General features: G+C 48.1%; 1 protein-coding gene across 3 annotated transcripts in view; it reads left to right on the forward strand.

Moving 5' to 3' along the window:
- Positions 1-8,441: 8,441 nt before the first annotated feature.
- SUSD4 (sushi domain containing 4) overlaps positions 8,442-16,667 on the forward strand; it is a 78,402-nt gene continuing 70,176 nt past the window's right edge. The window contains exons 1-2 of one of the 3 annotated variants that reach the window (XM_083175584.1): positions 8,442-8,590; positions 10,424-10,576. In XM_083175584.1, coding sequence (XP_083031710.1) covers positions 10,462-10,576 — 115 coding nt within the window. In that variant the 5' untranslated portion in view covers positions 8,442-8,590; positions 10,424-10,461. Of the gene's footprint in view, positions 8,591-8,819; positions 8,975-9,009; positions 9,030-10,423; positions 10,577-16,667 lie in introns of those variants that run through there. The other 2 variants (XM_083175583.1, XM_083175585.1) reach the window with 2 other exon arrangements.

Below are 16,667 nucleotides of genomic sequence, written 5' to 3' on the forward strand. Positions count from 1 at the left end.
CTTATAATTATAATAAAAAGATCCACTCTTTGCAGGGGGCATGATCCTGACGTGTTTGCCATCGATAGCTCCACCACAATTAGGGAAATTCCATAGATCACGGAAATCACGTGCAATATTTTGCCACTCCTCCTTGGTCGATGGAAACTGCAATATAAAAGTATATGCGTATTAATAATCTGTTTGGTTGATTTTAGACCCATCAGCCCTCCCCCATTGCAGCCTCAAAGCTATTACCCGCCTTATCAAAATGACCCCCCACCCACTGGTGTAAAAGATTAAATCAACAGGCATTGTAAAGATATACATATAGGGTACAGGTATGTGCACAGCTATACATATGGGGGACATGTATGTAATTTCCATATTTACCTTCATGTATTTGTCCTGAAGAACTTGGACGATGGCATCACAGGTGTCTGGTATTATCAACCCCAGCGCTTGAGATGATATTGCGGTGGTGAATCTCAGGTCGGCAAGGGTCCTGCCTGTTGCCAGGTAACGCAGCGTTGCCACCAGTCTCTGCTCTGCAGAAATGGGCCTCCTGAAATAGGTGTCCTCTCTCTCTATTAAAGGGGTAACCAGTGTCAGCAGCTCCATAAAGGTAGCGTCATCCATACGGAGATAATTCCTGAAATCATCAGGATTGTTCTCCCGTATCTCCTGTAGCAATGGCATGTGGGAGAAGGTGTCTCTCCTCAGAAGCCAGTCTCTGGTCCAGCAGCTCCGATTCTTGGTCCTTTTTCTTTTTTTAATAGCCCGCAATCTAATGGCCATAGCAGCCAAAATGCACGCACGAGCCTTCCTTCTCCTCAAGCTCATGATTAAAAAGGCCCAAATGCACCGATAGACGAACGAACGTACGTACGTATATCCAGTACAGCTAGCAATGATCTGAATAGTCACGGCTCTATTCACTGTACTACACGAACGATTCTTTGTTCCGTGATCACGCCTCGTTTTGGTATGCTCTTTTAAATCCAGCCCATTATGATAATGTTGTGTACATTTTTATCGTGCGAATAGCCAGAACGGGAGAGTGTGTACGGTGGTACAATCTTTTTCTTGCGATTGTTTGGACGGGAGTACATCGGACGTCGCAAGTAAAATTGTACATATGTGTACGCGCAGATCGGTCGTATGTTTCGGACGGCCGAACGTGTATTCGGTCGATCGAACGGTCGCAAGAAAAATTAAATTGTACATATGTGTACCCAGCTTAACACTACTTACACATGCAGTAGCTGCTCTTATCTATCTAACACTCCTAACACATGCAGTAGATGCTCTTATCTATCTAACACTCCTAACACATGCAGTAGCTGCTCTTATCTATCTAACACTCCTAACACATGCAGTAGCTGCTCTTATCTATCTAACAATCCTAACACATGCAGTAGCTGCTCTTATCTATCTAACACTCCTAACACATGCAGTAGATGCTCTTATCTATCTAACACTCCTAACACATGCAGTAGCTGCTCTTCTCTATCTAACACTCCTAACACATGCAGTAAATGCTCTTATCTATCTAACACTACTTACACATGCAGTAGCTGCTCTTATCTATCTAACACTCCTAACACATGCAGTAGATGCTCTTATCTATCTAACACTACTTACACATGCAGTAGATGCTCTTATCTATCTAACACTCCTAACACATGCAGTAGCTGCTCTTATCTATCTAACACTCCTAACACATGCAGTAGCTGCTCTTATCTATCTAACACTCCTAACACATGCAGTAGCTGCTCTTATCTATCTAACACTCCTAACACATGCAGTAGATGCTCTTATCTATCTAACACTCCTAACACATGCAGTAAATGCTCTTATCTATCTAACACTACTTACACATGCAGTAGATGCTCTTATCTATCTAACACTCCTAACACATGCAGTAGCTGCTCTTATCTATCTAACACTCCTAACACATGCAGTAGCTGCTCTTATCTATCTAACACTCCTAACACTTTCAGTAAATGCTCTTATCTATCTAACACTACTTACACATGCAGTAGCTGCTCTTATCTATCTAACACTCCTAACACATGCAGTATATGCTCTTATCTATCTAACACTACTTACACATGCAGTAACTGCTCTTATCTATCTAACACTCCTAACACATGCAGTAGCTGCTCTTATCTATCTAACACTCCTAACACATGCAGTAGCTGCTCTTATCTATCTAACAATCCTAACACATGCAGTAGCTGCTCTTATCTATCTAACACTCCTAACACATGCAGTAGATGCTCTTATCTATCTAACACTCCTAACACATGCAGTAGCTGCTCTTATCTATCTAACACTCCTAACACATGCAGTAGCTGCTCTTATCTATCTAACAATCCTAACACATGCAGTAGCTGCTCTTATCTATCTAACACTCCTAACACATGCAGTAGATGCTCTTATCTATCTAACACTCCTAACACATGCAGTAGCTGCTCTTCTCTATCTAACACTCCTAACACATGCAGTAAATGCTCTTATCTATCTAACACTACTTACACATGCAGTAGCTGCTCTTATCTATCTAACACTCCTAACACATGCAGTAGATGCTCTTATCTATCTAACACTACTTACACATGCAGTAGATGCTCTTATCTATCTAACACTCCTAACACATGCAGTAGCTGCTCTTATCTATCTAACACTCCTAACACATGCAGTAGCTGCTCTTATCTATCTAACACTCCTAACACATGCAGTAGCTGCTCTTATCTATCTAACACTCCTAACACATGCAGTAGATGCTCTTATCTATCTAACACTCCTAACACATGCAGTAAATGCTCTTATCTATCTAACACTACTTACACATGCAGTAGATGCTCTTATCTATCTAACACTCCTAACACATGCAGTAGCTGCTCTTATCTATCTAACACTCCTAACACATGCAGTAGCTGCTCTTATCTATCTAACACTCCTAACACTTTCAGTAAATGCTCTTATCTATCTAACACTCCTAACACATGCAGTAGCTGCTCTTATCTATCTAACACTCCTAACACATGCAGTAGCCGCTATTATCTATCTAACACTACTTACACATGCAGTAGCTGCTCTTATCTATCTAACACTCCTAACACATGCAGTATATGCTCTTATCTATCTAACACTACTTACACATGCAGTAACTGCTCTTATCTATCTAACACTCCTAACACATGCAGTAGCTGCTCTTATCTATCTAACACTCCTAACACATGCAGTAGATGCTCTTATCTATCTAACACTCCTAACACATGCAGTAGCTGCTCTTATCTATCTAACACTCCTAACACATGCAGTAGATGCTCTTATCTATCTAACACTACTTACACATGCAGTAACTGCTCTTATCTATCTAACACTCCTAACACATGCAGTAGCTGCTCTTATCTATCTAACACTACTAACACATGCAGTAAATGCTCTTATCTATCTAACACTACTAACACATGCAGTAGCCGCTCTTATCTATCTAACACATGCAGTAGCCGCTCTTATCTAACACTACTTACACATGCAGTAACTGCTCTTATCAATCTAACACTCCTAACACATGCAGTAGCCGCTATTATCTATCTAACACTACTAACACATGCAGTAGCCACTCTTATCTATCTAACACTCTTAACACATGCAGTAGCTGCTCTTATCTATCTAACACTACTAACACATGCAGTAGCCATTTTTATCTATCTTACACTACTAACACATGCAGTAGCCGCTCTTATCTAACACTACTTACACATGCAGTAGCTGCTCTTATGGAACACTCCTAACACATGCAGTAGATGCTCTTATCTATATAGCACTACTTACACATGCAGTAGCCGCTCCTATCTATCTATCTATCTATCACTACTAACACATGCAGTAGCTGCTCCTATCTAACACTCCTAACACATGCAGTAGCTGCTCTTATCCGTCTAACACTATTTAACACTTCTCTTGCTACACTAGTTTGATGCCATTGGGTGTTTTGGCTGGGCACGTTTGGGGGGGGGGGGGGTGTCCCAGGCCCTAGACTTGAACTCTTGGAATGTAGGGACTCACCCAATTAGGTTACCTGTATGTAACAAACAGTATACCCCTTTTACATCGCAAATGCAGGGTCGCAACCTGGGTTTGGACACTGGTCTGTCGCAAGAACGACCCGGTATTTGCACTTATTGCCAGGTCGCTGACATCATCCGAGGGTTGGGCCGGAGGCGTGGTGCTTCAGGCGGGGACAGTGGAGGAGGCATCACTAAAAATGTTCTCCAAAAATGGCCTAGCATCCATCATAACTGACTTCTTTAAAGCAGCAGCCATTTTGGGAGATACATTTTTTTTTGGGAGGCAGATGCAACTGACCCTCAGCGGAGACAACGAGCAGAACCCCTGAGATGGGTATCCCTTGACAATGAACAGGTACTAAGGGGGGGGGCTCCTATGCAGAGGTGGGTTTTCCACAAGGCAACCTAGTTGTGTGCCTAGGGCCCATCAGGTCTCAAGGGGCCCCATAAAGATATCCTGGCCATCTAAAACATTCCCAGAGGAGCTTTGAATGAAGTCATGACATCACTCAGACCTGCCCACAATCCCAAAGGTACTCTGTCAATGTCGGCTGCAATCGGCAGCAAACATATAGGGGGATATTCTGGTTCACTCCTTCAGACAAATTCATTCTTAGATGGACAAAACCATGTGCACTGCAGGTGGGGTAGATGTAACTTGTGCAGAGAGAATTAGATTTGGGTGAGTTATTTTGTTTCTGTGCAGGGAAAATACTGACTGCTTTATTTTTACACTGCAATATAGATTTTACTTTGAAGAAAAACACCACCCAAATCTAATTCTATCTAACACCACCCAAATCTAATTCTGCACATTTTACATCTGCCCCACCTGCAGTGCACATGGTTTTGTCCATCTAAGAAGGAATTTGTCAGAAGGAGTGAACCAGAATAACCCCCATAGTGCTATGGATTATTGGGGGGTTGGAGTTCCCCAAACCAGTATCTTGTCTAGGGCCCCAAAATGTCTAAATCCACCTCTGCTACTATGGTCTAGTTACACTACTGTCTGCAGGGCCGGCGCCACCACTAGGCAAATCTAGGCATTTGCCTAGGGCGCCGGCCACTGGAGGGCGGCATTTTGTGCCGCCCGGGTACCCGTCCTACGGCGCTGTGTATTTAAATCTGGCGGCGGAGGCAGCGGGGGTTCCTGCAGTCCATTACAAATCACGAGCGCTATCCGCCGGGCTATGCGGAAGCGCTTCTAGTGTGAAAACTCTGGCAGCACGGCGCACGCTGATCTCAGCCAATCAGCGTGCTGCCAGTGTTTTCACACTAGAAGCGCTTCCGCATAGCCCGGCGGATAGCGCTCGTGATTTCTAATGGACTGCAGGGACCCCCGCTGCCTCCGCCGCCAGATTTAAATACACAGCGCCGCAGCAGGACAGGTACTCCCCCCCCCCCCCCCGCACTGGGGCGCCCCCACCCCGACTCGCCTGGGGAGCTCCGGTGCCTTGCGCCGGCCCTGACTGTCTGGCACTATAAGCCCCAGCAAGATAACATGTATCATTACATGAGGTGTGCAGTCTAGTGCCCCTCCCCTGCTAGACTGTTCTGGGGTGCTGTATATTTTATTGACGTATACAATTACATTAATTATGTTGACACTGATGCTTTGTTGACATTATGGCAATATTATGGGACCGTTCACATTGTCTGCATCCCTGCGCCTCATGTCAGCATTCTGTAGTTTATGTGCGGAGTTTGGAATATTCATGTCTGTAAGGGTCCTTCCTGCACTGAATACAAATAGCCGCTGCACAGACCACAGGTTGGCGCGGCGAGCACATTACCAGGCGCGTCACTGACAGCTCCAAAGGTCTTGCCTAGTCGTCACTGCTGCAGAGTAGAGTTGCCCTACTAATTGTGCCAAGAGCTATATTGGCATTTATTCAGGAGCTTATTACAACAGAAGATACATGAGATAAAATCTATGTGAGAAGACTTTGCTCCTGTGTGCATCAGACTTTCTGACTGTAATCCCAGCAAATTACACTATAGTCATACCCTTTTGGTCTGGAGATACCTGATAACGGAGACCTATCTTGTGTTAGGCTACACAGCAAATACAGGCACCAATTCAGACCTGATGCTGTGCGAATTATCAATATACTGCACATGTGTATGGGCTGCCATGCGTGTGCGGGAGACCTGCAAGCGAAGGAATCCTGCTACATTTTTCCTTCGCTAGCTGTTTGCAAGGTGATTGACAGGAAGCCAGCATCTGGGGGGTGGTAACTATACATTTGATGCGAGTTGTACATTTGTGAGGATTCGCAAAACTATAACCCGCTGCGACAGCATGCCGGGCAGGGGGTTTTCCCCAACCCATGTCGGGTTCCACAGCGATGCAATCATAAAATACAGCAAAGTGCTTGCATATTACCGGCAGCCCATTGGCGAACGGCGCCATGTTTAGGGTGCAACGGCTGCGTGTGATATCACGCAGCTGCTGCGGTATGCCCCGCAAATGGTCCAGACATGCCTGCATTGTCCAGACTGCCCCACGCAATGCACAGTAGCCACCCCTTTGCCAATCCCATCGCACCTTAGATCACAGTCTAAAGGCCCCCATACACTAGGGCGACTTGTCCTTAGGACAAGTCGCCCCCGACTTCCCCCGGCTGCTCCCCGGGGGAGCTTGATTAGATTGGCACTTGATGTGCCATTTTTTACATGTGATAAATCGTCTCGATTTATCACATGTAAAAAACCCGGGGAGCAGGGGGGGGGGCTACAGAGGTGGGAGCAGGGGGGCTGGGGACGCTGCAGGGGACAGCATCTGTGCGGCGAGGCGGTAGAGTCTTATAAATAAAGGCGGTAGAGACTTATAAATAAAATTATAATAATAATAATAGAGGGAGCAGGGGGGGCTGGGGACGCTGCGGGGGACACAGGCGGCATAGAGCCGGCGGGAGCTGTCAGTGCTAGAAGAAAAAAAAATCTATTCAATGAATGGGCAGCCTGTGATTGGCTGAGCGCTCTCTCAGCCAATTGCTGACTGGCTGAGAGAGCGCTCAGCCAATCACAGGCCGCCCATGCATTGTATGGGCTTTTTTTTTTTTTATTCAATACTGACAGCTCCCACCGGCTCCCCCTGCCCGGCTCTATGCCGCCTGTGTCCCCCGCAGCGTCCCCAGCCCCCCCTGCTCCCTCTACTGCCTCGCCGCCCCACTAGGTCCCAAGTCGGGTGGTCGGACGTGCAGCAGGTCCGACCACCCGACGCAGATCCGATGCGCACGGGACCGCGCATCGGATCTGAGGGGACATCAAAACTAGCCGATTTTGGTCCGATTTCGGCCAGATCCGACTGATCTGGCTGAAATCTGACCAAAATCAGCTAGTGTATGGGGGCCTTAAGAGATCGCAGATTTGCGAACCCACCTGAATGAGGGTCATAGTAATCATTTCCAAACACAGGAACATGTCTGAATTGGAAGTGGTTAAAAAGGCCAACTATGGGGTGTATTTAATGCTTTCTGCAAGCTGTTTCCCCCCTCGCTAGGTTTTTGGAGCAAGGGGGAAACAGCGTGTGCAGCCACAAAACAGTGAGGCTCGCGGCTAAATGCAGCGTGCTCCCTGCTATAGCCACGAGCCTCGCTGTTTGGGGGAATCCTCCCCGTCCTCTGACAGCAAGGGGTTAAACAGCGAGGATTGCTTGTTTTCGGCGATCCCGGCCGTTTAACCCCCTCACCGGCCGCATTGAATACACCCCAGTGTCTAGGTAGACAGTCAGTAGGTTGACAAGACAAAAAGTTGACACACACTAGGTCGACATTGGAAAAAGGTCAACCTGCACTAATACACTAATTGGGGGGTCCATGTTGACAATTGGTAACATTAATAGGAAAACCAACAAAAAACTCATGGTAACCTTTTCATATGTTGACCTTTTCCATGTCGAACTTTGCTTGTGTCGACCTTGTTGGCCTATTGTATGTTGACCTTTTGTCTGTGTCGACCTATTGAATGTCGAATTTTTGTTGTGAACCTATGGACTGTCTAACTAGATACAGTAGACCATCAGAATGGTTAGCTGGCTGCCTCACAGCATTGAGGTCTTGTGTTCAACTCCCAGCAAGACACTCTCTGTGTGGAGTTTGCATCTTCTCCCCATGTACAAACTGCTTTACTCCCACATACCACATACATCCTAGTAGGTCAAATTGCCTACTGTGTGCTCTACACAAATAAAATAACTCTTAATAAATAAAAGTTCTAATTGATATAATGCTCTACAATGACTGGGTGCAATGATTATTACAATGCCAGTATCAGCACCATAGGATGGTATTGCATATGCGGAGGGGTCACTTAATGGCAGCACTACCTGCTCAATTCCAAAATTATACAACAGGTCTTCAACGTGCTGAGAGCTGTTGCTGCTTCAGGACCCTGGAGAGCGTCACCCGTGCGCGCTCCCGAGCCGAGAAAGGAGGCCCGGGGGCGCGCCTGTCAGGTGAAGCAGAGAGAAGAGGTGCACGGACGTGTTAAGTTCCCCTGTGAGCCCCCGCGTGGGTCTGCTGCAGGTAAGGAGCCCCCCCTGCCTGGGATGGGGGTCTGTTAACCCTAGAGATGCTGGCGAGGGGTAAATGAGCTGCAGGAGCCCCCCAGGGCTGATTAGAGTCACAGCAATGGAAAGGCTCCTGGCTGATAGCTTCTCCTTGACCTTATCAGGGTGCAGTAGAGGAGGAGGAGGAGAGCAGAGCCATGCATGTCTGATCGGGAAGGGGAGGGGCCGTACACTGTATTCCTGGGCTGACAGCCAATCAGAAGAGGGGACTGTTACATTGTAGCACAGAGATGAGACATTGTAACACTGTGATGAGACGGAGAGACCTGGTGAGGTAGAAGCCATGCACCTCTCCCCATACATGAAGCACGGCAGGGCCAGGGGGGACAGCCACTGACAGGTGAGTGTCCCCAATCCATCCCCAGCTGTCCATGTTACGGGGGATCCACTGCCAGGTGAGTGTCCCCAATCCCTCCCCAGCTGTCCATGTTACAGGGGGGAGCCACTGACAGGTCCCAATCCATACCCAGCTGTACATGTTACAGGGGAGCAATGACAGGTGAGTGTCCGAAATCCATCCCCAGCTGTCCATGTTAGGGGGGGGGGGGGGGAGACAACACTGACAGGTGAGTGTCCCCCAATCTATCCCCAGATGTCCATGTTAGAGAAAGTGGAGGAGCCACTGACAAGTGAGTGTCCGAATCCATCCCCAGCTGTCCATGTTATGGGTGGCACTGACAGGTCATTGTCCCCAATCCTCCCCCAGCTGTCCATATTACGGGGGAGGGGGGCGGCACTGACAGGTCATTGTCCCCAATCCTCCCCCAGCTGTCCATGTTACGGGGGAGGGGGGGCGGCACTGACAGGTGAGTGTCCCCAATACCTCCCCAGCTGTCCATGTTACGGGGGAGGGGGGGGGGGCGGCACTGACAGGTCATTGTCCCCAATCCTCCCCCAGCTGTCCATGTTACGGGGGAGGGGGGGCGGCACTGACAGGTGAGTGTCCCCAATCCCTCCCCAGCTGTCCATGTTACGGGGGAGGGGGGGCGGCACTGACAGGTGAGTGTCCCCAATCCCTCCCCAGCTGTCCATGTTACGGGGGAGAAGGGGGGCGGCACTGACAGGTGAGTGTCCCCAATCCCTCCCCAGCTGTCCATGTTACGGGGGAGGAGGGGCGGCACTGACAGGTGAGTGTCCCCAATCCCTCCCCAGCTGTCCATGTTACGGGGGAGGGGGGGCGGCACTGACAGGTGAGTGTTCTCAATCCCTCCCCAGCTGTCCATGTTACCCGGGGGGTGGGGGGCAATAACAGGTGAGTGTCCCCAATAGCTCCGCAGCTGTCCATGTTACCGGGGGGTGGGGGGCAATAACAGGTGAGTGTCCCCAATAGCTCCGCAGCTGTCCATGTTACCCGGGGGGTGGGGGGCAATAACAGGTGAGTGTCCCCAATAGCTCCGCAGCTGTCCATGTTACCCGGGGGGTGGGGGGCAATAACAGGTGAGTATCCCCAATAGCTCCGCAGCTGCAGCTTCCAGGTGTATCCCCAATCGATACCAGCCATCCATGTTACAGGGCAGGGGGTAGCCACTGACAGGTGATTGTCCCCAAACGAACCCCAGCCATCCATGTTACGGGGGAAGGGGTGGGGGGGGGGCTGCAGCTCCCAGATGTGTAGGAATGTGGTGCTCATAAGTATTATCTAGTGCACATGTTACAGGGTGATGCCCATAGACATGACCCAGTGCCCATGTTACATGGTGTGATGCCCATATACAGGACCCAGACCCCATGGCAGGTGGAGGGCAGTGCAGGATGTAAGCTGGTACCTCACCTCTGTGTCTCCTGGCAGGTCTCAGATCCCGCTCGGATGCCTCAGCTCGCTGAAAGATGTGTCATGGAATGAGAAGGGAGATATCGCTGGAGTGGCAGCAGTGGGCAGTGTTGGCGCTTCTCCTCTGGGTGCAGCTCTCGCTCTGTTTCGGCTCTGTCCAGCTCTCAGTGGGTAAGTGAGCACCAGAGGGTGATCCAGCTGCTGGGTGTTGGGTGTGTGCGGTTCCTAATGGGGATGAACTTATCTGTTACACACTTGTGTTAGATGATGGTAGAGCTGTATACACATCGTATCCAAGTCCCACATTCGGACCTACTGTAACCCTTCTGTTATTTGAACTTTATATTTGAATACTATAATGCTTCTCCATGGTGTCTCGTGGCAGGGAGGTCGAAATATGAAATGTATTGATAATAATATAATAAAGCATTAAGCGGCACATGGGGGGGTGGGGGGTACTTGACTGGGGCCCATTGATACTGGAGGTGAGGGTGGGGGCTTTGCCATGGGGACTGTTACCACTGCGGGGTGTCAGGATTAAGAATTCAGGGGCACTCATGACACAAGGAGGAATATTTCTAATTTGAAGTGGAAAGGAATATTACAATGGGGGCCAGCGGCCATTCTTCACTGAGTATATGTAATGTTTCCATATTGAGTGAATTGCATCGAGGCAGCTCACCGCCATGATTATCGTCTTCCTCAGAAAGTAACTAATTGTCTGCATTCTACATTTTCTTTTCTATGAATGGGGCCCGATGATGAATATGCCCCTTATCATCCACTGCGGCCTCGTGTGCTGCCTGTAGCCTTCTACAGAATCATATGTGTATTATGGAGAACAGAATATTAATGTGTTACAGGGAACATTCTGCTTCACCGTGGCATCAGTTTGTATTGTCCTGGCCGCAGTCTATGGATTATTGTCTTTCATTTATGAAGTTTTAATTATTAGGAGCTAGAAGGAGACCGTAGCGCCGCACAGAGGAATATAACTGGCATTACTAACTGTCACATTTCCCAGACCAATTAGCTGGTGCACAGGTGCAGTCATTACTAACTGTCACATTCCACAGACCTCCTAGCTAGTGCACAGGTATAGTCATTACTAACAGACATTTCCCAGACCTCCTAGCTGGTGCACAGGTGTAGTCATTACTAACTGTCATTTCCCAGACCACCTAGCTGGTGCACAGTTGCAGTCATTACTAACTTTCACATTTCCCAGACGACCTAACTGGTGCACAGGTCCACTCATTACTAACTGTCACATTTCACAGACCACCTAGCTGGTGCACAGGTGCAGTCATTACTAACTGTCACATTTCCCAGACCACCGAGCTGGTGCACAGGTGCAGTCATTACTTACTGTCACATTTCCTAGACCACCTAACTGGTGCACAGGTGCAGTCATTACTGTCACATTCCTCAGACCTCCTAGCTGGTGCACAGGTGCAGTCATTGCTAACTGTCACATTTCCCAGATCTCCTAGCTGGTGCACAGCTGCAGTCATTACTGTCACATTCCCCAGACCACCTAGCTGGTGCACAGGTGTAGTCATTACTGTCACATTTCCCAGACCTCCTAGCTGGTGCACAGGTGCATTCGTTACTAACTGTCACATTTCCCAGACCACCTAGCTGGTGCACAGGTGCAGCCATTACTAACCATCATATTTCCCAGACCACCGATCTGGTGCACAGGTGCAGTCATTACTTACTGTCACATTTCCTAGACCATCTAGCTGGTGCACAGGTGCAGTCATTACTGTCACACTTCCCAGACCTCCTAGCTGGTGCACAACAGCAGTCATTACTGTCACATTTCCCAGACCTCCTAGCTGGTGCACAGGTGTAGTCATTACTGTCACATTTCCCAGACCACCTAGCTGGTGCACAGGTGCAGTCATTAATAACTGTCACATTTCCCAGACCTCCTTGCTGGAGCACAGGTGCAGTCATTACTAACAGTCACATTCCCCAGACCTCCTAGCTGGTGCACAGGTGCAGTCATTACTAACTGTTACATTTCCCAGACCTCCTAGCTGGAGCACAGGTGCAGTCATTACTAACCATCACATTTCCAAGACCTCCTAGCTGGTGCACAGCTGCAGTCATTACTAACTGTTACATTTCGCAGACCTCCTAGCTGGTGCACAGGTGCAGTCATTACTCACGGTCACGTTTCCCTGGCCCCCTAACTGGTGCTCAGGTGCAGTCATTACTAATTAAACAGGACGCTGATTCCTTCTTTAACAATTAAATAAGCAACAAATTGATAACTTTCTGCGGAATCTGCAATCTCTATTCGGACTCATTAGCAGGCAATGCACCGGCTGTTTTCCCAGCGTTATGTGCTAATGTACAGGCAAACATTTCCAAGAGGAAAACCGTTTCTGTCCCCGCTGCAGGACTGTTGCTCCTTAATAGAAGATTGCCAATAGATTCACACAATAAGAAGCTAATTATGGAAGTGACAGCATTGTGCAGAGGTTGGAGAAGCAGCGCATATAACAGCACAGTGGGATGATGGAGTAACTGTTGTATTATGGTCATATGCGCTGGAAAATATTTCTCAGTTTATTCATTCAGAGAAAATATCTATTTATTAGCCATTATTTAACTAGCGCCAGCATGTTCCACTGCGCGTACAGCTGAGAACACCAGGACTGTGGCTCGGAGTGTGTGGTCGGTGCCACTGCGCAAAGCACCTCCTCTTCTAACGTAATGACATCATGTGCATAAGGTTGGGAGCTCAGGGGGCAGCTGGCACACAGGGCATTGAAGATGTTCTGGTCCTGGAGAAAACAATAATAAGACATGGCTGGGTAATGGCAGACAGAGAGGTAGGAGGGCCCTGCTCGGAACCTTACAAACCAAAGGGAAATAGGCACATGATACGGTATATGGTTGGCAGGTGGACATTAATAAGGTCAACAGTCATTAGGACAACAACTATTGGTCGACCTATGGCATCTAGACCAATAGTGGTCCTCCTATTGGCTGTCGACCTTATTACTTTTGAGAACATGGGAGAAGTGCTTCATGTTGCATGCTGGTGCTCTCAGATTACGGAGGTCCTTGGATGGCTGTATTAGTCCCAATGCAATGTTGGCCTTGGGTCAGAGGGATGGGTGAGTGTAGAACAAGAACACATGTAAGCTTTGTGTAAACTTTGTGTGAACTGTGCTGCGGGTACGTCATTGGGTAACTGTTGTAGTCTTGCCTGTGTGTATCACACCATCACTATGTATATTCGTCCATGCAGAGTTCCATGTGTCTGTATGTGCTTCCGGTCTGCTGCCGGCTATCATCACCAATAACCACTATCCCCTACCCAGGGCAGTATAGAGCCTGGATGGGCCCAGAGGGTGTGGATGCTTTTTAGAGGGTGTGGCTTAATTGCTGGAGGTGTTCCCATGGGTGGTGCTTAAAATAGTACTTTAAGCACCTCCTTGGCTGTGCTGGGTTGGAAGAGCTGCCAGGTAATGAGTGCCCTCCATCAAACTTGGGCCCGGATAATTAGTACCCCCCCCCCCCCCCCCCCTCTCACGGCATCACTTCAAACACCCTGCACTGGGACTGGTCCTGAGTTGTTTGCAAAAGCATTAAAAGCAGTATATCTGATCCCAAGCAAACCTATAATCCTAGGTATCCGGACTATTTGTAGACAACAAGTAGATAGACAGCCATTAGGTCGACACCATTAGTTCGACAACTCAATAGGTCGACATGCTTTTAAGTCGACATACCATTAGGTCGACATGTCATTAGGTCGACATACCATTAGGTCGACATACCATTAGGTCGACATGTTGTTAGGTCGACACTGCCATTAGGTCGACAGTGTCTAGGTCGACAGTCAAAGGTCGACATGGTTTTTTTCACTGTTGTTTGAGCCAACATGTGCCGACAGGCGGTATTTCATGCCCTACTATCCACTAGGGCGTGGTGGGAGAATAAAATAGTGTGCCGAGCGTAGCGAGACACCGTGCCCGAAGCGTAGCGAGCGATGCGAGGGGCTGCGGTTTACTTCAAACTGTGTCGAAATTTTGGCCAAAAAACAGTGAAAAAAACCATGTCGACCTTTTGACTGTCGACCTAGACACTGTCGACCTAATGGCAGTGTCGACCTAATGGCAGTGTCGACCTAATGACATGTCGACCTAATGACATGTCGACCCAATGGTATGTCGACCTAAAAGCATGTCGACCTATTGAGTTGTCGAACTAATGGTGTCGACCTAATGGCTGTCTATCTACTTGTTGTCTACAAATGGTCCCACAGCCATAATCCTAGGGGTGTAAATACATGTATTATGTCTGCATGCAGGGTAAATATTGGCTGCTTTTGCATCTACAGTAGCAATACAATTTAGAGTTGAGCATGGGCACACTCCTCCCAGCTCTCAGAGCAAATTCAGTAATGCGCAGGCTGCACTGCTCTCAGATTCCTGTTCTCACACTCCTCAGGTGCCAACAGAAACCTGCAGTAAGTAGGATTTCAGATTCCTCTCCGGGAGAAGCACAGAGCAGAATCTGGGCACTTTTTGGGGGCGGGACCAGGCTGTGGCATCATTAAGCTCCGCCCTTGTCATGGCGAAATGCTGGGATTCACATGTCCATGGCCAAATGAGTAAATTTTGTGTCTTTAGTGGCGGCCTGATGGAACTAAGAGCAGCAGACCCGTCAAGCTCTCCCTAATCTTCAGTGACAGAGATGGCATACACTGGATACAAGAAGTCTGTTTCTTTATTGGAAGCAGGTAGACATCATATGCGATTGGCCGCTTGGCAATTCACAGGTTACAGCATGGCAGGTTTAGAGGCCCCTAACCTAGTCCCCACACCCCAAGCCTATTGCCCAGCCACTAAATGGCATTGGGAACCCTGACCCTCTGCTCTGAACATACATTTAGCAGGAAACCACAGGTGTTGTTAATTAGCCAAACCATGATTCACATCACATTAGGAAAACCTGGACCGGATCTAACCAGTCCTGTTACTGCTGTAAACCCTGATCCTGATGCTCCACATTCACGTCATGTGGAATGATGCTGTCCCTGCCACGCCTCCTTAAGTCATACATTACCTCCCATATGCAGAAATGAAAAATGAGTGAGTTGGGTATGAAATTCCGATGGTCAGAACGCAGACGGACCCCACTGAGTATAATAATAGATCCTGTCTACTGTATATCCCAAATTAGTGAAGCAAACATGTATTGAAATGTCTGTTACAGTTCTGGAAGCGATTCGGGGGGGGGGGGGGGATCTATTTCTGTTTATGTCCTTGTCGCCTGGTGCTCGGTCTCTCTCTGATATACAGTACTAAGACATAAAGGCAGCTGTTATTCTAGGAGAAGGATCTGCACCAGGAGAAGCAGACTGCAGCAAGGCTGAGCTTCTGGTACCACGTCAGTGATTTATACATAGGCAGTCCTAGTAGTCCTGTACCATACGTATTAGCATTGGAGATAAGAGCTCTGCATAGAATGACAAATGCTGTGTATGGGGTGGCATAAAAGCGTAATGAGATCCTGGGGTAATATACAGAGAGGATCATTGATAGCATCGGTCACCTTCACATCCCCAGCAGCTGCCAGCTGTTCCGTTGGTTCTATACACTTATTACAGTTTAGCTGTAACAGACAAAGGGATTTATATGATCAGATTACAGTGTACAGAGAAACATCAGCTTGGCACGTCCTTGTCTCTGTATGGAGAACCAAAATACCCTGCCAAGTACCATGGGCTAGCTGGCATTGTCAGTGATGTGGTTTGCAGTATAGCCTGGCACACAGCCAGGGTCGGAGAGGATATGGTTAGGCTGTGGGGAGGGTTAAGTACTTAGAAGGAATGGGGGGTGGGTTGGGTTAGGCTACGGTGGAAGGGTTATAGGGCCTACACACATCCCGATTTTGGCCAGAGATATAGCATGCCAGATTTAGCATAGCAGATTTCCTTTGAGCACAAAATCATCTATATTGCTTAGAACGTGCAAAATGTGTCAACGATATGCCGCAGCGATTTTGCTTAGTGATTTAAGCATGCCAGATTGACACCACACAAAAGGCACCCGATATGCAGGGTCTTGCTAAACGATTTTGCTAGATTGATGGGACATGCTCATTCTTCATCTTAATGCGATTTAGACGCGCGGGGCCGCGCATCTATATCGGTTTAGCCCCCACACACACACCAATGTATGCTTAGTTTCTAAGCGACCTTGCTAAATCGCTTAGAAAATGGCACAAAATCGGC

This window comes from Crinia signifera, chromosome 3, assembly GCF_055691185.1.
Source record: "Crinia signifera chromosome 3, ASM5569118v1, whole genome shotgun sequence".
Lineage (NCBI taxonomy): Eukaryota > Metazoa > Chordata > Amphibia > Anura > Myobatrachidae > Crinia > Crinia signifera.